This window comes from Pundamilia nyererei, unplaced genomic scaffold, assembly GCF_000239375.1.
Source record: "Pundamilia nyererei isolate P.nyererei 1_Seehausen unplaced genomic scaffold, PunNye1.0 scaffold00061, whole genome shotgun sequence".
NCBI lineage: Eukaryota > Metazoa > Chordata > Actinopteri > Cichliformes > Cichlidae > Pundamilia > Pundamilia nyererei.
Window position 1 is genome coordinate 426,259 of NW_005187462.1, and position 25,872 is coordinate 452,130.

At 42.0% G+C, this 25,872-nt stretch overlaps 1 protein-coding gene across 2 annotated transcripts in view; it reads right to left on the reverse strand.

The window, feature by feature from the left end:
* Positions 1 to 1,633: 1,633 nt before the first annotated feature.
* The window catches only part of negr1 (neuronal growth regulator 1), a 170,335-nt gene continuing 146,096 nt past the window's right edge, over positions 1,634 to 25,872 (reverse strand). For both annotated transcript variants that reach the window (XM_005734908.1, XM_005734907.1), the window contains one exon: positions 1,634 to 4,739. In XM_005734908.1, the coding sequence (XP_005734965.1) occupies positions 4,639 to 4,739 (101 nt within the window). In that variant the 3' untranslated portion in view covers positions 1,634 to 4,638. The remainder of the gene's footprint in view (positions 4,740 to 25,872) is intronic.

Consider the following 25,872-nt stretch of genomic DNA (forward strand, 5'->3'; position numbering starts at 1 on the left):
GATATTAAAGAGAAAACAATATTTAGGATGCAGTGAAACCATGGATGGTATAAATCAGCGGTCCCCAACCTTTTTTGCACCACGGACCGGTTTATGCCCGACAATATTTTCACGGACCGGCCTTTAAGGTGTCGCGGATAAATACAACAAAATAAAACTAGTACCGGTACCGAAAAAAACATAACACAGGTGACCCAGGAGTTTTTTTTTTTTCGTTTTTTTTTTTCATTTTTTTTTCTCTCTCTTCCCCCCCCTTCTCACCGTCTCTTCTCCCCTTTGGTTTTCTTTCTTTCTCTCCCCCTCTTTCTCTCATTCATTCCCCCTGTCCTATTTATTAAAAAAACAACAACAAACAAACAAAAAAAAACATAACACACGTGAAAAGACCCAGGAAAACCGAGTTAACGATAAAAACGATAACAAAATAACGCTGAAAACCGATAAAAACCCTGAAAACCATACATTTCACACCTGAGCCTCAACTCTCGCGGCCCGGTACCAAACGACTCACGGACCGGTACCGGTCCATGGCCAGGGGGTTGGGGACCGCTGGTATAAACCATGGACATAGCATTTGTGTTGGAAAAATGAAACCAGTGCAGAAGTGCCTTAAACCTGCATTCTATCTGAAGGCCACCAGATGGCGATGGCTGTGGTAGCAAAAACACATCTGGTCCAATAGACATCTACAGGAAAACGGCTTTCTGTTTTGACCTCTGTAAACACTTTTTTGCTGAGTTTGTGGACTCAGTCACTCGTTGCGGAAAATAAAAAAATAAAAAATTACATTTGCGATGTAAATCTTTTATCTCATACTATGTGTCAAAATGGAGGTGTGGTCTGAAACTGGCTAACAAGCTGTCAATCACAAGTTATTAGCTAATAAGTATAAGGTTTCACAGCCAGACCTGCCCTTCCTCATCACGTTTTCTTTTTTTGCAGCCAAGAGGGCGAAAACACTCGTTTTGGGACTTCACAGACTGATGGGTGACATCATGGTGGAAACTGTAAATAAAAGATGCACACCTACTGCTTGGTCATTTTAGCTATGGCCATGTTGGTGTTTAGAAACCTGATTGGCGAAGAGTGACTCTGACTGCAAACCCAATAACACTGCAAAACCGTAGTTACCGAACACAAATTGCTTAACCATCTAGTTTACTATAAATGGGACCGTACTTTATAAAATAAAAGTCACGATACATCAAAGAAGAACTAGTGACAGAGACCATAACCTGACGAGTTTACTGTGGTCATAAAACAAGTGAGAAGTTGGGTCATTTTGCCACAGACTTCTATGCTATTGGAAAACAAAGGCTATGCCGGTTTTTATTGACAATTCTTTGTCTGTTACTACGAAAGACTTTAAATGCAAACATAGCAAATTTACAAACTGGTGCAACCCACACGAGCTTTTGGCGAATTCTTTACAACTTAGCATTTAAGCTAATTTTGTAGTTTTGCCGAACGCTTTAAGAAAAAATCTGCTACATGGGGGAAATGACGTGCAGTGAGGTTGTAGTGACGGGACGGCGTACGCTGTGAGGATGCTGTCTCAGCTACCTTTACTCTCAAAACATCATGAAGTAACAATGAAAAACTCCTCTTGAGCGCTCATTAAGTCAGATGTTGCTTTATCTTGTAACATGAAGACTTTTATTGCAAATAATATTGATTTGATAAAAGGGACTTGTTAATACCATTATTGAAAATAATCAACATCCATTACATTTCATATGGAATACTAGCATGGTTTTAACTGCTTAACAAGCAACCAACATAACTCCAGACTGTCACCAATGTGCCACAATAATCATCATGACTCTGAACAGCAGTTGTTTTTAGTTTATCAGCAAAGTCGATCGAAAGAAATCACAAACAAACATAGCCTGGCAATCTGTAAGAGGTATGTCTTTTTAGACCAGGTTTATGAACCAAACGTTTGGAAAAAACTGCTTCCAGTCATAAAAAGTATGAATATCTGTAAAATGCCCACCTCAAAAACACAGGTTAACTTTGACATGCAGCACAACCATACTCTCTGCACATCGTCAAACACGCAAGTGTGTGAAACTATGACTACACACTGGCTCTAAAGATCAAAAGGTATCATATTTTCTCCAAATATACACACATTGACTCTGTTCTATAATACTGTTATATTGGTTCACACCCTCTCTCTTTCAAAAAGTAGGTAATTTGATTGCAAACATTGTTCTTTTAATGTACTTAAATCAACAACAGTTATGGCATCTAAATGAACCAGACAACATTATAAACTATGCCATACTGTGCCTCATTCAAATAAATGTCACATATTCAGTTTTACATGTTTCAAATGTATTTTTTTACACTGTTTTCATAAAGGAAGAGAATAAATATACGTCTGACCCATTTTCATTATACCTTAACATTTAAACAAGATCATATGGTGCAGTATTTTTATAATTTGTAAAACAAGCTGATAACAACTTTAGTACAAACAATAAAAGAAAGAAACGGAAAAGGAAACAACAGAAAAGCTCAGCAGACCTCAAAACAAATCACCACAAAACGTTCAAATAATAATGTTTGTGCTTTAAGTCTTTTAACTGCGATGGCTATTTTTCTATAGATTTGCAGTTGCAAGTTTGCTGTCTTAAAATACTCTGAACTTGAATGCTGTTAGTCCCTCCACTGTTCGGTCCAAATCCAAACGCGTTATTTGGACCGGAAATACTGCATTTGTACAACTGACTTATTTGAAAATACCTGCAGGAGCCATCGGTTGGATTTGACTGGATATAATGCCTAATTTAACAGATAAGTCAGCTAATTGTTCATGAACATTCAGTCATCAATAATACGTCAAAATGACAAATAAGTTGTGTCATATTGAGATTTTCTCCAAGCGTCCTTTCAAAAAGAGGGTAATTTAATGTCTATGGTACTATTAAGGCATCACAGTACAGTTTCTCTGTTTCAACCATGAATTAAGGATACGTGAGGATGAATATGCCACGCTGACAGCCTTGTCTAAAAGCAAACACTGATTTTAAGCCTTGAAAAGTTACAGTTTCTGCTGTTAGGCTGAATTTAAATGACCTCCGATGCACACTGATCATCTCTTTGTTAACCTTGATCATCTTGGAGAGGGCTGGTAGCACCTTAGGCCATGTTTGTTTGGTAATGAGCATCTTCTCTTCATCATGAATAACATGAAAAAAAGTTAAAGTTGCAAAAGGTGCAATTATTGTAGTTTTTTTGTAGATTATGCACTTAGCCAAATATGGCTTTGACTCTTTATTTGAAGGGGAAAAAAAGAAAGTGGGGCATATTTCTGCATGTAATTCTCTGCACTGGAAAGGAGAGTAATAAAATGCAGTGCAGCAGAACGGTGCTTTCCCAGACTCCATTATCCAAGTTTCATACCCAAAGTTGGGGGCGAAAAAACCGATCATACAGTACGGAGCTGTGGGTTTTCAGCCAAAGATGATCAGTAGGTACGCAGCGAATTCAGAGACAAAGTGCTCTGCCCTGATACCTACTGGAGGTGGAGCGCAAACTAAAAAGAAAGAAGCAGCTCAACTTGGGCCTCGCCTTTTTCCTAACTGCAACAATTTGTCATATTCTTCACATACACTGACTCGCTGAAGAAAAAAAAGCAAGACAAAACAGAAGGAAAAAAACAGAGAATATACTTTTTTATTTCTATTTTCAAGAAAAATGTAAACATGGGGGCGGCGAAGTTCCTCCTTTCATAGCGTACAAAGTCATGGTTTGTGTTAATGCTCTTGGTCGAATGAGAAAAGCTGGTCCCACTTTAAAACAAAAGCCTACGCTATATTAAAATATAAAGATACAATACAGTATATTTTGCTACTTTTCACGGCTGCCTGATTGAAGCGGTTAGGCAGGCATAGTAACTGAAGGACCCATTTCAGGATACGGCAAACACACCTTGAACACTGTTCATCCATCTATTGAGTAATCGTGATAATACAGGTCCTGAAAACGCCCTGCCTTTTTTTTTTAAAATTATTATTTTGTTGTTGGTTTTTTGTTGTTTTTTAACTGTTTTTTTTTTTTCGAGCGCACTCCATGATCAAAAATTGTATTGTTAGGAATCTAAATGTCTTTCCTTTGTTCAACAGCCGGTAATACATTCAATACAACATTGGTATGGTAATTCTTTGTACTGAGAGACTTTGCGGAATTGCTTCTTTTTTAGTCGTGTACAAAAATGGGTGAAGATGTCAATTTTGCGCCATCGCCTCGCAGGGACAAGATGCATGAAAGGAACTCATTTGAAAGGTTCGAGGGGTGGGGGAGGGTGGGGCTGTTGATTGGTGTGGGGGTTGGGGATGAGTACTGATTCACAAGCTGGTCAATCAATCAGAAAAGGAAAAAAAATAATAAAGAGGAAATAATAATAATAATAATAAAAAACATCATAGTATTTACATGACAGAAATTTCACCAAATAAGAAAATAAGATTAAAAAAAAGGAAAAAAAAACATTTCCCCACACAAAAAGTAACGCTGATTATTTTCCCACCACAGCTCAACAAACTGTACCAGATTGGATTCCAGCCATCAGCAATGTCAAAAAGGATTCATAAATGCTCTCGACAGTCATTGTGTCTGGGCTGGCCTCTGCTAGTACACGCTGATGAAGGAGGAGAGAGCCATGACCAGGTACCGGCAGGCCAGCGAGATGTGCGCACTTCCTGTGCTCCCATAGGGTGCAGTGTTGGGCGCTGTGGGCAGGAAACAAGAGAAGCTCTGATTAGTTGTGATTGCACTTTCACTCGCTGCACTGACCATTTGCAAACCCCGCGGTCAACTTGGCGTGGCGCGTCCAAATGACACAGCAAAAATGGCAATTACTGTACCGCTGCCACTGATTCCAGTTGGCTTGTGAGACAGAGTTAAGCTCTGATACTAGTAAAAAGGCTGCATTATAATCTCATGAACAACTAAATGTAGTAAAGCTATCAGAAGAGATTATTACCACACATGAACTCACAAGACTTTTAGTAATTTTCCTTTTTTACAATAGATAAAGGAAAACAGGACAAGCTGTAAAAGATAAAGACATTAGAAACACTAATAAACATATGCATACATAAGTAGTTTTACATACGCATTTGCACACCAATGCATTCATACAAACATATAACAATAGACATGCATACATACTACATTAAATAAATGAGTGGATACAAATCTGAGTATAGTTACATAATGAATTATATGAGATGAAGGAATTAAAGTGGAAGGAATTTGTTGGGAGGGTCTTAAGAAAAAATTCTAAATTAATTAATAAAAAACATTAATGGGAAAAACAGCCCACAGATGAAAGAGGTGGTATCGTCCAAGTCAAAAAGATATTAGTCTCAGTAAAATGGTTGGTGACATCCAAGACTTTCCTTAGACCAGCTCTCAGTTTCCTCCAGACCTGGGGAGGGAGCCCCTGGGAGGGGGCCTGTTGATGGTCAGAGATTAGTGTTCTGTAAGGAAGTCAGTAAGTGATGTGGTCAACTACATGTTGCACACCTCTGAGACTATCATGTCGGGCATCTCAAGATATCACAGCACACTTTGTGGGGCTGAAGGCCAGTTTGATGATGTGTCTTATCTTGTTGGTAATTTAACTGATCAGCAACACAACCAGAAATCAAGCCCCAAATGGCTGAAAGTTAACTCAGATCAAAAAACATAAAACAAAGTCGACTTCTTTGTAGAGCAAATTTAAAAACAGCAAATGAAGAAAAATAATCATCAAAATCAATCAATCAATGGCAAGAGTGAGTAAAATGTTAACGCCATATTATGTAACTGAGTTGAATGTTAAGTTTTTCCTGACACATTTATAGATCACTGATCGTGTGACCATCCAAAACTGTCCTGACACATTTACTACTGTTATAGTACAACACTATGAGCCAGTAAGTTTTTCACCCACTGGTGTGAACTTTACCAGTTCTTTGTACCGCACTGGCTTCATAAGGTATTAAATGTAACATCCAGAAGTGACATCATTACTGCTGAACTCAGAGGAGGTTCTCAGAGGGAGATCACTGCAACATTTATAGAAGATGAGACCTTCGACAACAGTGAGCTGAAAACGCCACCATGGTCGCATTTTTTCTGTTTTATATTCTTCTATTTTGTAATCGAGTTTTTTTCCTGTGCTGCAACACCTGTCATTTAGAAGCAGACTGCAGCGGGCATAAATGGTTATGCAGCGAGCGGTGACGAATGCGTCGCCCATAATTGCGGCTTAAAGCAGTAATAGTCAACCGAGACAGGTGTTGGTGTGTTATGCTGTCTGATCAGATCACTTCTCCGAAATGAACGAGGGCGTGTACGACCTGATCGACAGCTGTTTTATTTTCCTCTTAGTGTTATTGAACACTCGGGTGGCTGGACACACCCAGAGGGTTTTGTGACATCATCTACAGCTCCCCGACTCCCTGCAGACATTCTGACCTGTCATCACAGGAAAAGTGCAGGTGGAATAATGACATTAGTGATGTTTTAATACAGTCACATTAACTAGAAAACAATTTTTCTGCATTTGGCAACTGATTGCAAGTAGTTATGTTGACCTGCTGGTCTCCCAGATGTTAAACGGCCAACACCCTCACATTCTAGGTGAGGGTGTTGCAATCACCTTTCCATTGTAAGGTGATTGTGTGGGTCGCAACCCGTCTCTTTTCAACAGGTCACATGACTTGAGCGTACCCATTGCCTATCTCACTTTGCAGTTGAATCCCCTGCAGCAACAATGTCAACACTTGTGGAGAAATGTCTGAATTTGTGCTTCAGACCTGTGGCTGGACTCTGAATGTAAGTAGTTGAGAATTTATGTGTATGTAGAATGCAACAGATTTGACTGCATTCAACTGCAGACTGCATCTTGTGTATGTATATATAAAATTTGGCTTTTTTATTAAAGCAGACAGATATTTCAGGTGTGCCAGCTCTAAATGTGTATGCGCTAAAGGTGCGGCCAGATTACAGTTTTCTCTTTCCAAATGTAATATTTCCTCCAATAAACTGGCACGAAACTCCACTGGGACCTTATGGTTTTAACAGCATTTAATACTTGAAAACAGTGGTGCACCAGCACATACTGCACTCTGTCTACCACTACAGCTAAAACATTTAGTAAATCCAACTTTAACCGGACATACAGTTCAATCAGGAGTAGCAGCACCAGAGTCCAGAAAAAAGAGAAAAAAACCTTTCTTCCATCTCATCTATTTTTAGTTGAGTGTCAAAACACTTATTCCCCCTTTTCCCTCTTTCAAATTAGTGGCCCAAAAAAGTCATCAGTGGAGAACAGTTGAGAGCTGAACAAGGTCTTTTGTAACATTGCTATTGAAGGAGGCTTTGTTTTGGCTTGTTTGTGTTTCTCTGACCAGCAGACAGCCACAGTAATATGAACAGGTCTCTCCGGAGAGCTGCGTCAGGCGGGCAAAGAGGAAGAGGGCAGCCTTTCATTTGGAAAAGGGCTACTCTGCCTCCTCATCACAGGCACGCTCTTAGGTTGTAGCTCAATAAAGCACACCTCACAGGTTACAAAACAAACACTCCATCTGCACACACACACACACACACACACACGCATATATATATATATATAAACCTGCATGTACAGGTCACATGCATGCTTGCACAAAGAAGTGGGCAAAGCAGCACAAACAGGCTCTGCTGCACCAGGGGAAATCATGTGGTGCACAGCCCATATCAGCAGGGTGCCTCTTTACACAGCCATGTAATTAGTTCACAATGTAACTCCTCTGATGTGGACCTCACAAACACACAGCCCAAAGTGAATGACGACAAAACCGAACGCGCAGACATACCACGCAGAAACACAGATTCCGTCGCCAACATATCGAGCCGTTTTCGTGGCGTTTCAAAGGTCAGAGATGCATGATCTGCAAGAATCTCAGCCCCGGGTAGTGAGGGCCATGCATTTATTCAATAAGAACCTGCAATGGTTGCCATTAGAGTGTTACATGAACGCTAGTGTGTTAAAATAAATACAATGATGCAGAGATTGATCTTTTTTTTCTTGCCGACATAATAGCTTGTTATTGACAATTTTCACAGGAGTTGTGATGGAGAGAAAGGGAAAAAGCCACCCCGTTATCACCTGATATTTTCAGGTATTATTTGTCAGCGCTGAAGTTGTTTACCTATTAGAGTGAAAACTATAAGCTTGTCTGACAGATGGAAAGGGGAACAAAAAGGGGAAAAAAAAACAGTGAACAGAGGTGCACAATTACACCGATCCGCCACAACATTCAAACCGCCCGGTGAATATGGTAAAGGTACACCCCGGGCTGCCAAAACAGCTTGGACCTGTCAGCGAATGGACATGGGACCCAGGGGGTTGTCCTGTGGTGTCTGGCGGCAGTGGGATATTGGCACCAGATCCTTTGGGTCCTGTGCAGGTTTGGGCCTTCGCAGATCAGATTCAACCCACAGATGTCTGATCGGGCCGGGATGTGGGGAGCTGGCCTGGAGCCTTTTGCTGTTCTCCTCGAGCCATTACTAAATAGCTTGTGATCTTTGTCTGGGGAAGCGGTGCATATCCAGACCAGGATTCCATCGTCTTCTTTTGTCTTTACGAATGCAGATAAAATAAGATAGTTGATGACTTCAGCAAATACCTTCTCTCCTTTTCTTTTCATACGTGCTCTTTACTTAGCACAGCCAAAGCTTGCCTAGATGTGATTGGTTAATAGATATGCAGAATCTATTTATAGAGATGAGCCGGGGGAGGCCGGTGTCGTTGAAGTCTGCAGAAAACGTTTAGGTCGGTGGTACGTGTCGAAGTAACATCCCCATAATTGCAAAGACCTGAGGTTCACTAGAAGGACCTTCTACTGTAACAAGACAATCAGTGTTTTTCCACCTTTGCTGTAAGTAGTTTTAATGTGTCTGATGTGCGATGATATACGGTTTATGTCCGTGGTTGGCCGGCGTGAGCCGCAGACCCTCCCTCTTCTTTCTCCTTCTCGCCTTTCTTTCTTTGTCTCCCCTTTCCACCTCTTTCTCTGTCTTTGTATCCGTCCTCTCTCTCTTTCTCCCTCACCTCCTATCCAAAGTACAGGATAATGACACAGTTTTCCTGGGCTGCGAGAGCGAGCTGAGAAATGGTAACCATAGCAACAGCTCCTGTCCTGCTCAGCCAGCCCACTGCTGCCTGCGCCTCAGCGCGCAGCATTGTGCTAGCCATGCTAGCGAAATCATTCTGGGTGTTGTTTGTGTGGCGTGTGTGTGTGTTTATGTGTGTGCGTATAGTGGTAGCGGCGGTGGGAGGGGGAATAGGCAGATGTCACTATTTGCCTTCTTCAGTCTCTCATCTCATCAGAGTCAGTGTAGTTTACGGCTCAGTAAATACTGCAGTAATCACATTAATATCTTGTGCACAAGTGCTTTTCGTGCAGCAGTTCAAAGAGCTCACGAAGTAATTAGTGGATCTCTGCAATGACTAATGTTGACTGGGCTGAGAGCATAACAATAAACCTCTCAGTACTTCAGGAAGGGAAGTGTTAAGTGAGGTTGAGGTATAGTCAGAGTTACCGGTCCCTGCCTCCTCTCTGTGCTTGATTTTGGGCTTGTTTAATATCTCCCCATGTCACTGCGAAAAGCCTCCATTGTTTTGACTGTGTGGGTTGTAACTTGCCATTTTAATTAAGTCCCCAACCAGGACCCGCCTGCAATACTATTACTCTGCTTATTACCATGAAGGGAATGGAAGGAGAAAGATAGAGACAGACAGTGCAGAAGAAAGAGCGATGTGGGGAGAAGCAGGGTGAACTAAAGGAGGAGAAAGCGGGGAGAGAAAAAAAGGACAGTGATTGAAAGGGGGGTGAAAGTGAGGCTGAAACGGCAGCAGCGGATGCAGGAGGGCGGGGGGGCTGACTGAGCCGTACCTCTTTGGGGTTTGAATTTAATTGCCATGTACATCAGCAGCAAGCTACAATGAAGTACCAGAATACCAGACAATATATCATAGAGAAACCAATAGTGTCAAGGATGCGCAAACGCAGGGAAGACAAGCAGCGCTCCAAAGGGAAGAGGAGCAGAGGAGATAAGTGGAGATGAAAGCGATATGCTTCAATTACTGTTTTGCAACAGAATTGAAATGAAAAACTAAAGCCTCTCCAGCTGTAGCAAGAGTCATATGAAAATAACAATCCCTGCTACTCTCCCCTGATTCTGGACTGGAGCCATTAGCTGTAAATAGTGAGCTGGAGTATGAAGCACTCTCTCTCACTCTCTCGTCCTTCCCTACCCCTTATCTCTCCCAAATCTCCATCGACAGCAGTTTTGTCACCCACATATCATATGCACAACAAATGCTAAGGCCTTGAACTTCAGTCTCTGTTGACACAGATAATGAATCATACTGAAATCTGCAACTGTGGCACTCAATGCAGGCTTTGTATCGAGTATTATCTCGAGTGCTGCGCTGCACTGTAATTCGCTGGAATGCCATTGTTTATTAAGTAATAGGGTGCTTTTCATTATGCTAACCTATTCTTCCCCGCGTCCTATCTTCTCCTATGACCCTGAATTCATTCCCCCTCTGCCATCACGAGGACCTTTCAATCGCTTAAATGTACCTCGAGGAGCGAGGAGGCTTCTGGAGGAGCTCGGAGAAACACAGGTGCGTCCTTTCTCACATAGCATAATGAAAAACATCCATAGTGTGAGGTAATTGGGCGGCTTTGCAGACACAGGTGAAGATCTATTCGGGAACGTGGGCTATCTTTGCTGTTGGTCCCTTTATAGTTCATATCAACGCTTTAATCAGTCACCTGTGCAATCTATGGAGCCTTTGAATGAACTGAAATCCCATCATCCTACAACACAGGCACAAATGCAGAAACATAAAGTTTAACCCGACCCTACTACTTTTCAGCTCTTTAACCAACACACACTGGTACTTTAGGCTTCCTTTCCTTGAGCTTTATACTGTATACATTCAATAAAGCACACGAAGGAAGACAAATCGAACAAACGTGCATGTTTTTGTATTGGATGAAGTCTCCAATCTATTCATTTGTCTTTTATTGGATTCACAGAGTTGGTTGTATCCTCCAAACAGCCTGTCACTAGCGGCACACGGACGGCAGCCAGCCAGGCAACATCCCAATCCCCCTGTGGACGTGGCTTCAGAGATGGGCTCCTCTGAGCAGAGGGTGTGGGAGGGGTTCAGTGTCCTTGACCATCAATCAGTGGCCTCTGGTCCTTCCCCCACAGCTCCCCCGAGAGACACCAGATGAGACACTCCTGAGCCAGAACTGATCCTGTACACGCCATGCTGTAAATCGGGCTAAATCCCTCTACACGCCAGGTTCACAGCAGCCACCAAGGGTGTTTTTAACACAGTACTGCAAACACTAAAAAGTAGGGTTTTTTTCCTAGGCATCATGTTTGGTAAAGACTTTAAATGTAAAATAATGCAACCCTCGTGACATGTGACGAGGGGATGCCGCACCTTCAAAGAACGCGTCGCGCCTCGCCGTCTCCTGAGAGCTTACACACACCGAGAGCGTACAGAAGGCGATCAAGACATTTTCCATGCCTTACCTCACTTCAATCCGCTGACGGTGAAATACGCTCCTCTACTTCACCATTCATCTTGTACCCTCCTGCCTGTAGCGGGCTGCCATATCGAGTCTGTGCACAATTGACTCACCGACCCATCAGTTCACTCATCCATTCCTTTCTCTATTCCTTCTGTTCTTGTACAAGCAAAATGTTCATCATGAACAGATACGATGTTCAAAACTCATCACCTCTGTCTCCCGCTATGATCATCACACACTGCCGCTCCACAGAGCCCTCATTCACGCAGACCTTCGAGCTCATTAGCCCCACCAATCATTTGCATTAGTGCTAGTAATGAAAAGCCTCCATTAATAAGATGGCCTTCAGAGATCATTTACCCTCCTCCGCCTCCCAGTGCTGCCGTTTCCTCACCCCTCTCCCCCTTCCTTCTCCACATCGTGGTACCTGCCAGTTATCACCACCCAGCAGAATGCTTTTTGGGGCTGGCTCTAATAGCTCCTCTCAGCATCAGTATCTGACTGGAAAACGAATGAGCAGGAGACGGGTCACCTGATAGCCCACTGAGTGAGCCGGGGGCTCTCGATTGCAGGCGGGCTTTGGCCTTCAGCTTGACTTAATCAACACCTCTGTGGGGTATCTGGACACTTAAGAGAGCCCTCAGCGCAGTGTGAGCTGGAGGAAGGAATCCCAACAGAGAAGACATTTCCGGTGCTCTCCGCAGAGATACTGTTGCTTGTCTTCACTGATCGACCGCTCCCTCGTACAGTCTCCTCTTTCATCCTCCTTCTTATAGCGCATTTACATTCATTTTATCTGCACTGAGTCAGGTATTTGAGAGAATCCACGATTCTGAGTGACCTCAACGTATGTTTATTACACCTATCAATTCAAGGACATGCTTTATGCAGGAAATCAATGAGCTTGCAAATTGTGTACTTTATATGCAAGCCTGATGGATAAATCTCCATTTTAAAATGTTTTATGAATTTTTCCCTTTTTTCCATCCCTCCTCTGAATCTAGAGGGTAAATTCAGAGCAGCATGTTCTGGGAATAAACAAGAAAACGCAGTACAGTGTGGATTGATAGTTTAAGCAAGCGCTTTTAATCACAGCGTTTTCTAAAGCATAATTACTTCATGACTTTGGCTGCTCCCGCTAAATCTGTTTAATGTTAGAGGCTTAATAAAATGCACAGGGACACAAACAAATGGCGTCAGCATGTAGTGGGTTCATGCAGCTCCTTTCTCCTCCTCTCGTCTTCTCATTGTCTCCGTAATAATCTCCTATTCACATGTGGGTCTCTCGCTCCCGCTCTCTCTAATAATTCCCCGTGCCCCCTTTTCTCCCTCACATTTTAATGCTTATCAGGATTTTATTTCTGTGCAAGTCCTGGCTGCAGGGCCAAGGATTTCGCTGAGTCAGGCGCTGCTCAGCTCCAGCATCCCTGCGATGACAGCGACAATCTGGCCAGTTATGAAGAATGTCTTACGACAAACGGCCTGTACTTGCATCACCGTTAGCTCCTCCATCGATAACATCTGATCTGCAACTGGGAGGCAACTCTTTCTTCCTGCCTGTTCTGTTCCACTCATCTCCTTCACCTGTAGCCTCCTAAAATAGCAATTCCCTGCTGTTATGTATGTGGAATTATGATAAGACAGCTCCCTTTTATCAATTTTCATTATGGTGCTGATAAAATGGCAGGGCTGGATGTAGAGGGTTAAGTGCATTTTCCTCTTGATGGATCTAAGATAACTTTATCACTGCAGACTGCCTGGTTATCAGAGTTCACCTGGGGCTACTTGAACCGTACCGGAATTCGCTCCCGCTGAGCATCTTGGCGCGGGCACACAAGCTGCAGCAAGAATTTGCTCAGATGGTCATACTATATACAGAGCGATCCATAATTTTGTTCATATTTACCTACCCTGAGCTGTTAATTGATTTCTCTCAAATCAATTCGGTGGTTTACAGAAATTGTTGGACCAAAAAGGGCCAAATCAATCGCCAAGTGATTAGCATGTGCAGTGGATTATTCCTAGCTGAGGCGCTGTGCGAGGATGAGGATGAGTGGACGGCACACGCAATTCAATGAAGGCACAAGCAATATGTTTTTGTTAATTATTTCTAACTCAAAGTCTGCTTTAGATAATGTACGCCCACAGGCTGTGTGAGTGTCACACATGAAATATTCCTTTATTACGCCAAGACAGAACCCGAGGCAGTGAATGCACTCCGGTGTCTACTCCCCACCTTGCTGCTGACTGCCTGCGGGAGGTTCAGATAAAAGCTATAGTGTCCTGAAGTGAGCACCATTGATTCAGAGGCATATTTTATACAGCAGTTTGAGACAGTACAGGCAGTGCTGATACAACACCAGGCAGCCGGGTCTCTCTGCATGTGCCTTCCTTTCCTTTCATACGCAGGAATGTGTTCAGCGGTTCACAGTTCAAGGTCTCAGAAACAGATATAAAGTTCTCCTGCCACAAAGTCCTCGTGGACAATGAAACAAACAAAACAAAACAGAGCCGCCGTGCTACTTATGTGACCCCCGTGACACATGTAGCTTTAGGAGATTGCAGTCTGGAATGAGAATGAATCCCTTTTACACTGAAACCAGAAAACTAATTGCAGGGTTGTTAATTAATTCTTAATAGCCTCCGTCTGTCGTCCTGGAGATGGGCTGCACTGGAAAGGCTCAAAACTAATTCACTAATGTCAGCTGCAGTTAATTTGGGGGACTGTATTTAAGGCAGAATTAAGAGTGAATTTGACGTGTGTCTCTGGGATGGTCTTCTTATGACACGGAGAAGGCGGTGTGCGGGGAGGAATTGGAAGAGTTGCTTCTGTGTGTTACACTGATCGTCCGAGGGTAATAATAAAAATGTCACATGTTAAAGCAGAGATAGACAGTGTTTTTTGTACATGCTACAACTGTGCTTGACACACATGAAAGGAGCTTTAAAGTTATTAATATTATGAGAATTAAAGCTAATGTAGTAAAACACATGGTGAGTAGCTTGTTGTCAAATGGTTGTAGTGGAATTTATTTGAACTATTTAAGCACTATTAAAGTACTAATTAGTATTAGATTAGTAACTCGAAGAATATACTGTAATAACTTCATGCTCATGCATTTTAATGTAGCTTTCATATAATCCCCAGAGACACCTGAAAACAATCAACCTCAGTCATGCACTGCTTTCGTTTTGGGGATTTACTGGTTTAATCTGTACCAGTGCAATGTGCAGATGTCAGATATGTGCACTGAGATAAAAGGCAAAATCTTTTGTCCTGAAATTGAGAGATATTTAGTAGCATTAAATTAATGATCTCAGTACGGCTGTCCCATATCATATGGTCCTACTGGTATAGGTTTTTTACGTCATATAAAAGTATCGAATCAAGATGATATAGCAATGCCAGGCAGTGGACACAACAACAAGTCAAGCCCAGGCATGTCTGACAGTGAGAGCTGTGTGTCCCCCTCTGATCACCATTTATTAAAACATGCGCTAAACTGTTGAGTTACAAGGTTTAGTTACTTTGTTAGTTACTGTCAAAGCATTAAGCAGTTAGCTTTACACTTTAACTGAAAATTACCAGGGAAAGCCGACACAGGCGCGTTTGTCTTGCGCTGTGCTACTGGATCTAATGCTGTGTCACTACTCTAATGCTGCTGCTAGATTCACCCTTTGATTTAGGCAGTCTGTCATCAGTGGGTCATTGGGAAAGAAGGATGGAAAATGTCCTCCATGTTGTTAGCGCTAATAAACAAATGCTGGTGCCTGCAAGCTGCAATCACCGATAAAATGCTGTTCAGTACTTGTTTTTCTATATCACTGATCGAGCTGCAGTTGGAATTGTTCAGAGAAGAAACATTTACGAGAAGAAAAGTTGAGGTGGTGTGAGGCGGTGGGGAAAAAGGCAGCCAAATAAAAACAATGACTTGTGTTTAAAAGTTGCATCAAATTCTCTGTCAGCGCATTTAAACAGAGTGCAGGCTGAGCTGTTGCTTTGTGTTTACTGACAATAGCTGTGCAGCAGTCCTGGATGTTTAGGTTGTATGAATAAAAGGCAGACAATATCTCCTCACACTGCAACGTGTCAGATCCCCAAAAAAGCCCTCAACTCTTATCTGCTCCTTCACATCCTCCCCCTCTACTCCAAATCCACTTTAGCCTTTCCTCTGTAGGCTTATCCGCTCTGCCACACTGACGCTATCGATGTGCAACTTTCATGCCTGCATAAATACCATAACCGATGATTGTGACACATGCTCCTTGCTTTTGATGTGAGACTACACTTGGTGAATGTGGCTCTCAAGTCTGTAAGTACTACTCTCCCTGCCTTTGTTTTCCACATGAGGTTAAACATTATTGACTGGAATCACTGAGGGGAATGAGTCTGCGTTTACCGACAAATTGGACTGGTGGATTGACCCCCGGTTCAACTCGGCTTGGTTTCAGGAGCTGAAAATATCAATACATTTGGTAAAATGCACACAAATCTCTCTGTCGGCAGAAGCAAAGCAGATGGATTCACATTTACATACAGTATTCATCAACAAGTTGACTCACTGGTCTCATGACAGGGGATGTCAGTATGGGAAATGTCACTACAATTATACTGCATTCATACTATTAAAGGCAATTATAGCCCAGCATAAAGGGTAAACCAGCAGCAGCATATAAAAGAAGCTAATATCGTCTGTCTAGAAAAAAAAATGATCAAAGTTCCACCAAAATGCTTTTTTATTGGTTAATCAGACCCAGCATCCAATTACTAAGTCCCTCCATCACCGTTAATTTGTGCCTGTATAATGTGTGTGGAAAAGAGCAGACGATTGAATGTGCACTTTTCCATCAAGGCTACATGCAGCGTTAAAGCACTATTTCCAAGAACAGGAGCAATCTAACCCAAGAAAAACACAGCACATTGAAAATATATCTATCTTTGACAGACACGTGATGACAAAACAATCATCCACACTTGTTAAAAAAGCAATTCCAACAAGCTGTCCTTACGTGATTACTGACGACTCCTGACTTAGTCTTGTCCAACACCATTCAACTACTCAGTGAATCATTTCTCACCTTAAAAAACTGTCAGTTTCCAGTCCCACATATTCCAGAATTTCCAGAACTCCTCAGACTGCAGTGATTTTTAGCGTAAAATATCCTGACATACATGTTATATCTCTTAATAATTCATGTGAGTCTGATCAACAAATCCAAAGACAAGACAAACAATGTCTTAATATTCTGTCAGTACCACCATTAGGTGGGACACTGTATGTGCAGGACCAGCTCAATTCTCAAAGACACAAATATTTGAAAAATCAGGCACTGTAGTTTTAGTTTTAATCAAAGAGCAGCGTATTCTTCTGTGCACTTGTGAGCATTAATGGATACGTATACAGTGCCATGCTCATTGTAACAAGCGACCGTTTCACCCAATAAAAAAAAAGTATAATACAGTGGAGGCAATAATACAAATTGCTGATCAGACTTTAAATCGACAGACTGAATTTGCTGAAATGTATCAGGAACACATTTGGTTTTTTTCATTCCTGGTCCGCTTTCATGTTTCTGCTTTTTTGTCAATGTTTTGTCATGAAACAACTTTTCTCTTTGGTCTAATTGCAGATACTTAACTTCCTGGGCCCTTTTCCCACCTGTGTGATTACCTAATTATCATCTTATTCTTCTTGTGTTTGTAGTCTCTGTGTTACTTTTCCCCTGTGCTGACTTTTATGTCTAGCGTTCCAGCCATTTCCCTCATGTTTACCTAGTGGTAATCAACAATTGTTTCTTGTGTTTTTGTAAATGTTAAAAATGTCTCTGCCAGATTTTTTGGACTGTTTGCTGTGTACCAGAAATCAATCTGTAGTAAAAACTCTTTATTTAGAACTGCCTTGTGTTTGACCTGTCCATATGTGTCCACAGTCACTAAAAGGGTAACATTTAGGCTGAGAGGTATTTATCCAAAAAAGAAAAACACGTCTGTTCACCAACTTTATCACACAAATATGCTTTTAGGTGTGCAGACATGGTCAAAATGACCTGCTGAAGTTCAAAGCGTGCATCAGAGTGGGAAAGAAAAGGGATTTAAGTGACTTTGAATGTGGCACGGTTGCTTGTTCAAGCCCCAGCTTGTCTGTGTAGTTCAGAAACTGCTGACCTACTGGGCTTCTTCCACACAGCCATCTCTAGGGTTTACAGAGAATGGTCCAAAAGGGAGCAAATATCCAGTGAGCTGCAGTTTGCTGGGTGAAAACACTTTGTTGATGTCAGAGGTCAGAGGAGAATGGCCAGACTGCTTCGAGCTGATAGAAAGGCAAAAATAACTCAAATAACCACTTTATACAACCAAGGTGTGCAGAAGATCATCTTTGAATGTTCAACATGTCCAATCTTGAAGTAGAAGTGCTATAACGACAAAAGACCACATTGAGTGCTACTCCTCTCAGCTACAAACAGGAAACTGCGGCTACAATTCGCACACTAAAATTAGACAAGAGAAAATTGGAAAAATGTTGCCTGGAATAATGGCTCTCGATTTCTGCTGCAGCATTTGGATGGTAGGGTCAGAATCTGGTGTAAACAACATGAAAGCACAGATCCATCCTGGCTCAACGGTTCAGGCTGCTGGTGGGGATGTAATGGTGTGGGGATATTTTCTTGCACACTTTTGTCCCTTTAGTACAGCCGACGTTGTTTAAATGTCACAACCTACCTGAGCATTGTCACTGACCAAGTCCATCCCTTTATAACCACAGTGTACCCATGCTTCCAGCAGGATAGCACACCACGCCACAAAACTCAATCCATCTCAAACTGATGATGAAACATGCCTTCGATGACAGTAAGCTGATAGCCTTTGCAGCCACCAGATCTTAATACAATTAAGCATGTTTGGGATGTGGTGGAATGGATCCATTCCATTATGGATGTACAAAAAAAGGGCGTGGTGGGTGGGCAGGGCAAAGTCTCAAAGGAATGAAGCCAAACGAGGTCCTACCCAGCTTTTGCGAGTAGCTGGTGAGTGTATGTTGTTGCACAGAATAAAAGATGTCATTTTTTAATATAGTTATCTCTTATAGCAAGTTAAATCTGACACGTATCTGTTCCTTAATGACATCTGACAGATTAATGACATATGTAGCTGCTATTTTAATTCTTCAGATCCAAATTTAAAATCCAAACTTTGTTTTTTTTTTTTACTTTATAATTTCCACTTTTTATAGTTCTTGCATAAAAAGTTTGAATATGACTTTTTTAAGATGTTGAATTATATTTTCTATTTCTTTCTGTGAAGCTTGTGAATAAAGTGCAAAGATATGATTGACTGTCGTGCTATGAATAAATATTAGTGTTTCAGGGTGGCGGTTCCACAATAACAAAGAGAGAACACTTCTAACGTAGTCCTGTAGGACGTTACTCACAGAATATGACCTACTGCCAGCAACCAGGGCTCTACAAATAACTGTGTTGCATAACACTCTTTTCTAGTTACTGTTAGTTTATCAAATCTGTATATTTTGACAAACAGGGTGTCAGATATCAGACTCGGTTTAATATATGCCTGCAGCACTGATCCTTAGGATATACTTGAAAAGAACAGAATGAAATTCTCGCGTCGTCTATCACTTTGTCTCGTCTCTACTGTGGTGCAGAATAAATTAAGGTGTGTAGCAAAGAAAGGGTTTGCCAGATATCAAAACACACATCAATCATCCAAATGCCAACAAACAATCAAAAGACACACTAGTGTCACTAGTGATATGCAAATGGACAACTCTAGGAGAAGGCAATATTCGTCTCATTCTGTGCTAATATTCCTCCCTGTGCTGGTGAGAGGCATACGGGCTTCCTTCCAGTCATTTTCTGCTGTTTCATGTTGGGATACGGATCTGTGGCGGCCCACGGGGAGCCACCCACCATCACTGAGATCTCCACATGCTAGATGGCATTAGGAATAACAAATGTTAAGCAAAATGGTCTAATCCTCCCGTCTCCTTTTAAATGTGCTCAGACAAAAGCGCCTGAGATTCTTTGGTGCTAATTAACAGTGTCAGCGGTGACAGGACTCAGACTCGTGAGTAGCTCAGCCCATTGATTGTTTCAAGCACGTTATACGGGGTACTTGGATAATAAAGGACCGTTTATCACTTCAGAGGCCGTTACGACCCTTGGTGCATTGAGTCCTGAGATTATTTTGCCAAAGGCATCTCTCAGCAGCACGTTCATCGACCTTTCTTCATTATTAGTCGATGGGAAGAGGGTGGATCCTTGTCAAAAGCCCTGAATAACTTATCAGTTTCAAGGCCAAAGGAAAAGTAAAGGGTTAATGGTTTCTGTTTGCGTCCTTCGAGGCTTAACCCTTAAGCTCTTGCATTTCAATTCCTCTGTTTCATGGGAAGAAGAACTGAGCGCAGGAGAGTGGGGAACTGAGATAGCAATGAGCTGTGCGGGATGCAAAAAAAGTTGTGTATGCAGGGGGTTTGATTTGTCTGTATGCGCGCGTGTGTGTGTGAACAAAAGCGTGTATATCATTAATTGTCAGAAACAACCCCCCCAGCCATCCAGCGCTAATGCATCCATCCCTACACTCACCACCACAACCAAGTGGGAGCATACTCAGCATATACGTGCTTATATACTATGTGTCTCCATATGTGTGTGGGGGCTGTTCTGCTTTATTAGCCATAACACAGAGTGAATCCACTCCAAGTTGTGCAGAAAGCCTTCAGTACTGGCAGAGAAATGACCACTTTTTAGCGATGCAGAAGATGCCAAGCTGCTTAGAAATCGAGCCGATAGAACTAACCTTATTTAACGGTCAGACATCCAAGCCATTTCCCCAAAGAGGATGCCATTTCTGAATGTCATGACCTTTTCTAACCGCGTTTAAAAACCTCCAAGGTCTTCAAGGTGTGGTTTGTCAATAAAAAGAATTTAAAGACTATCGAGGAGGGGGTAACTGACGGAGAGGCGATGCAAATGCTCCGCTTTTAATGGGCGCTTCAGTATAGATACTGTCATTTGTGGATGGGATGACTGAGAGAATTTTCCAGAGGCTCACGACAGCAATTGAAACGACGCGCGTGGGCTTGATGAACTTAGGAGAGGGTCCAGACAGTTTCAATAACATAAAAGACAGAAATGGAGAAGAGCTTTAGGGTTGCCTCTGTGTGTGATTTAGTGTGTTTTCAAATAGACAAGAGTAAGTGCTATTTAATGGGTGATGGGCAGTGTGGGTTGGTTTAAAGGTAGGTGAAATTGTCATGAAGAGAGGGACTCTTTGTCCAGGCCTCTCAGAGATAATTGTCTGAAAGAGCAAAAAAAACCAAAAAAAAAAAAACCAAGCCACTCCACAGCAGTTAATCCTGAGAGGGCAGAGGGGCAACACTGAAGACATCAAACTTGACAAAAAACAAATTAAAGAAAAGATGAGGGAAAGGTGTCTGGAGTGTGATTTGAGAGGACTATGGACTAAACTCTTTGCTCTGTCATAAGGACACCCAGTATGGGTCCACATAATCGATAACACCGTGTCGTTGAAGGTGAAACAAGTGCAGAAAGTCACCGGGATTCATTTAGAAATCGTTCACTGTGGAAAAGGAAGCAAGGTGTGCAAAGCCCTACTGAAGAACAGCACTAGTGAAGCCTCCTGTTACATTTCCTCCTGTATGATCATGCATACAAAGTAGAAACCAAGTACATTTAGATCTGTTTGTCTCCGGGCTGCTGTGATTAACAGGGGTTGAGTTCTGTCTCAGTCAAAGCTATATGAAATGCAAATCAGTAGCCAGTACAGTCACATCTCTGACGGCTGACAAGCATTTTCATGCAAGTGTTGTAGTAGGACTTAGAGTTCAATTTACAAAGTGAGCAGAGAACAAAGCTGAGCTGAACTCAGGTGAGCCCCGAACAAATCTGTTACACCCACAGGAAGGTTTCTTAAGGATTTCCTCCTTTTCCTCCAGTACCAAGGTGCAACGCAGTGCATGGATGAGAAAAAAGCTCGAGGGGCCAGGGTGATATCAAACTGACTGGACACTTTCATAGCTTCCCTTATCAAAAGTATGCATCATGTGTATGCATATGAATAAACTCAGTTACATTTGGGTGTGTAACACTTTGCTAGGAGCCAGCCATAGCATTTGCAAGTCAACACAACAGGAGTATTAAATGACCAATTTTACATCAGCTATTTTACTGTGAAATAGCAGGTAAATAGAGGTAACTCTTTTTACAGCAAAGCGCTTTCATTATTGTCATCACAAAGCCTGATGATGGTAAAGACCTGTTTACCCCCCCCCCGTAAAGACATATTTTAGACCAGTTTATAATCGAGGCTCCACCAATGTGTGACCTCGAATGAGTTATAACTGTTAAAACCACTTTGATGAAATCTTTATATGTGAACATTATAAGGTGTTGTGTTTCCCTCCTCTCATCCCCGACCGGTTGCGCCAGATGGCTGCCCCTCCCTTAGACTGGTTCTGCTGGAGGTTTCTTCCTGTCAAGAGGGAGTTTTTCCTTCCCACTTTCACCAGGTTCTTGCTCATAAGGGGTCATCTGATTCTTGGGGGTTTCTCTGTATTGTTGTAGGGTCTTTATCTTACAGTACAAAGTCCCGTGAGGCAACTGTTACTGTGACTTGGAGCTTTATAAATAAAACTGAAACAGATTAAGATTAAGGCTGGCATCATAGGTAAGAATAGCAACAACGTAACTGTCTGATAACTCCACTGAGAGACTGTTTAAAAGATAAAATGACCACATATGAATGCTTGGTTTATATGTGGATATTTGAAGAAGATTGTGGAGATTACTGTGGAGAAGTCCACATTGCTAAATATCTGGTAATTAACAACTTTATGTCATTTGAACCATCATACAGCCTCCCTCGAAACAGCAAGTAGTTAATAATATAGATTAGCCTTTGTTAAATGCATAATGCACAATATCAATATACACAAATTAACAAAATATGGCTAATTTATTGTGGAGAAATGCAACTAAAGAACAGCAGGAACATTTCCCTGCATCACTAATCTGCTTGCTGAATTAAACAGGGGAGAAAATTATTCAGCATCAGACCTAACAACAGAACAGCAGCTAAAACGCATCTCCATATCATTATGCCTCTATGTTTGATTTATACAACTGAAGCCAGTCTTCAAATAATGATTTCTTTGAAAATTTTGGATGCAAGGGTTGAGCATAGGTTTTCTTTTAGAAGCAGTGGGCACAGTATCTTTACTCCTCAGGCTTCTTCCTCTGCCAATGTCAGCAGGGGTTGTTTAAATTGGGCAAGCGAGGAACTGTGTAATTCCTAGCACTTATCATGGAGTGACATATAGGCACCAGTCTCTCTAGAATTTAAATACAGGGGAAGAAGACATGTCATGGGTGGGCAGAGTTCCTGAGGTTTATCGGGGCAGTTGGCAACAAAGACAAAACCACCCTGGCACGATCACATGACCTGTAATCTTGCAGAAGACAGCTGTCACACACGGACGGGTGACAAATTAAAGGAAGAGCTGACATCAAGTGTCTTAGTAAGGTGTTGAGCCACCTTGTGCTGCTAGACAGCTTCAGTGCCCCTTGGTACCGATTCAATAAGTCTCTGGAACTGAAGTGGTGGAGTGGAAAATGCATGATTTTAAATCATTTTCATACCTAAGCCATTTAATTAGACTAACTTTGTATTGATTTAAAGTGACCCTTCCGTCTCTGGGGACAAGTAAAGCTAAATCGCACCAGCAAAATGCGCCTCCAGCATATTAGAGCCACCTTATCGCCTCACCGCCGTGGTCAAAGGTTTAACATTTATATATCTGCAAAATAATACAGACATGGAAACATATTCTTGAGTAATCTCTCATAGTGTCTCGTGTTTTCATCTCAGACTCTTAAAAAGCAATGGCTAATTTTAATGTGACAGTATCAGTGCCTGCGGATGGGGATGCAGTGTTCCATTGGCTCTGATTTGCTTCAATAAGCCACTTCGGTAAGTGCCCGTTTAGGGTCATCATTAAAATCCCAGAGATGCCAAAGCAGAGCTGTTATAACACAGTGAAATGCAACATTGCAGACAACACAGCATGCACTGGTGAGCACAGCAGCACGCTTAATTGAGCAGGAACAGCGGTAAGTGATCAGGGTTAAATTTAAATGCCTGTGTTTTAGATTCTGTGAGAATAAACTACAGGACAAAGACAACTGCTCAAACACCCAGAGTTTAGGAATGACATCTGCATGAGGCTTTATTGGATTAGCAGGAGTATGCAGCGTGAGCCCGCAGGTCTGCGGATCTCTTAAGCAAAGCTACTTCCTCAACTCGTTCCTCAAGAACCCCAAAAGTGAGCGTGATGCAGCGAAGAGCCTCCTGAGAAGTGAGCGAGCCTGAAGAGCGCATTTGCTATATTTCCAAGGGCAATGACAACATGTCCAAAGCTTTCTCTCCATTACTACTAAAAGTGTTCTCTCCTGTACCTCAAAATTATGCCCATTTAACTCTGCTGAAGAGTGCACTCACCAAAGATGAGAGAGAGGGAAGACCTAAAGCACTGCACAGTGTGAACCCACTGCAATCTACAAATTGGCCAGAAAGCCATTTTTTCTGATTTACCGCGGCCTCTACTGTAAGTGTGTGGCTTTCTTCAATCATCCTCCTTAATGCACTAACCATTAGAGTCTGTCCAGAAAGAGAATATACCCTGGTGTCTCAATTATAGACCAAGACTGAATCTCTACAGCAGCCTTTTGTGGTCATAAAAGGAAATGACTATCCATTTTCTGCTCCAGCTCTCACACAGCAACGGCACGGTCCTGTCTGTTGTTGGGAGCGCCAAAACTCATCTTTCCAACTGAATTGTCTTATTAATCACCCCCACTGCAGCGGTGAGAGTGCCAATTAAAGTTGGAAAGAGATTTAAATTGACAAAAAAAACCATTTTCAACGTCCCTTTAACAGCAGCTTCCCTTTGTGGTCCTTTCTGCTTATTTGCAGAACTTTTTACACAAGAGCAGGAATGGAGGTTTTGTAAATACAACATCAAAAACTGGGAAGGATGTCGCGGACCTGAAAGCGCTACAATGCATAATGTGCTTTGATCTTCTGGGTACAGCGTAGAGATGTGTGAGATTTGGTGATCTGCAAACTCTGAAAAGTTATACCAGAAAAAAAAATATAAGTGACAGCGACAGGGATAAAAGCACTGCCTCCAACAAGAACTCAAATACGAGATGGGAAGAAACACATGAAAGAAAGAAGATTCTTTGGCACAACTTAAAAACTGGGAAAAGGCTCTGACAGGTCTCAGTTTTAATATCCACCTCCAATATTATCATTGCAAATACAGAGAAATATCCATGAAAGATGAATACAGGGAGAAGTCTGTAAAATAGTTTTCTCGCTCTTCTCGAGACAGTTGTTTAAGTGAGCGCCGCTGTGTTTCTTCTCCGTGTGTGTGGGACTGACAGCATGACCAGGTTTGCATTTAATGGCCGGCACTCCTGAGGAGATGCAAAATGGGAGAGATAATCAGAGGCAGAGAGAAAAGCGGTGCATGTGGGAGCAAGGGAACAACGCTGTGTGAAAGAGAGGCAGGGACAGAGAGACTCGGTGAGAGAAATGTGGGATAAGTAAAATAATCTGCTGACAGAAGGGGAGGGCAGCACGGCCATTTAAATCAGAGACTGACAAATAGGTGAAAGGCAAGCCTGAAAATGAGTCTTTGCAGGGGGCAGAGGGGAATGGTGAAGGTTAAGGTCCATGAAATATGGATAATAATCTGTTTATGTAGTTAAGATAGGGAAGAGGAGAGGTAAAAAGCCCTTTGTGTGAGCTGAAAATGTTTTGGCAATGCTGTCTGAGAGCCTAGAGTCAGAAAAATATTGCATTACTGCTAAAACAGGCTCCCTCTGAGACGTCTCCAAATTTAAAGAGTTTAAATTTAGTACACGTGCGTGATTGCAGAACTCTAACTTAGACTGTACAATTATTTGTATGATTGCAAAATTGCCTTTGCAGTGCATTTTCTCATATATATTATATATAAATCATTTGACTATGTCTCTCACTCATATTCTTAGGTAGCACGGTGGACCTTACTTACCATAGGGGACCCTGGTTGGGCTACTTAATGCATTTAGTCATGTGGACATGGTCAAGACAGCCTGCTTACGTTCAAACTGAGCATTAGAACAGTGACTTTGGCAGGGTTGTTGGTGCCATACGAGCTGGTGTATCAAAAAATGCTGATCTGCTTGG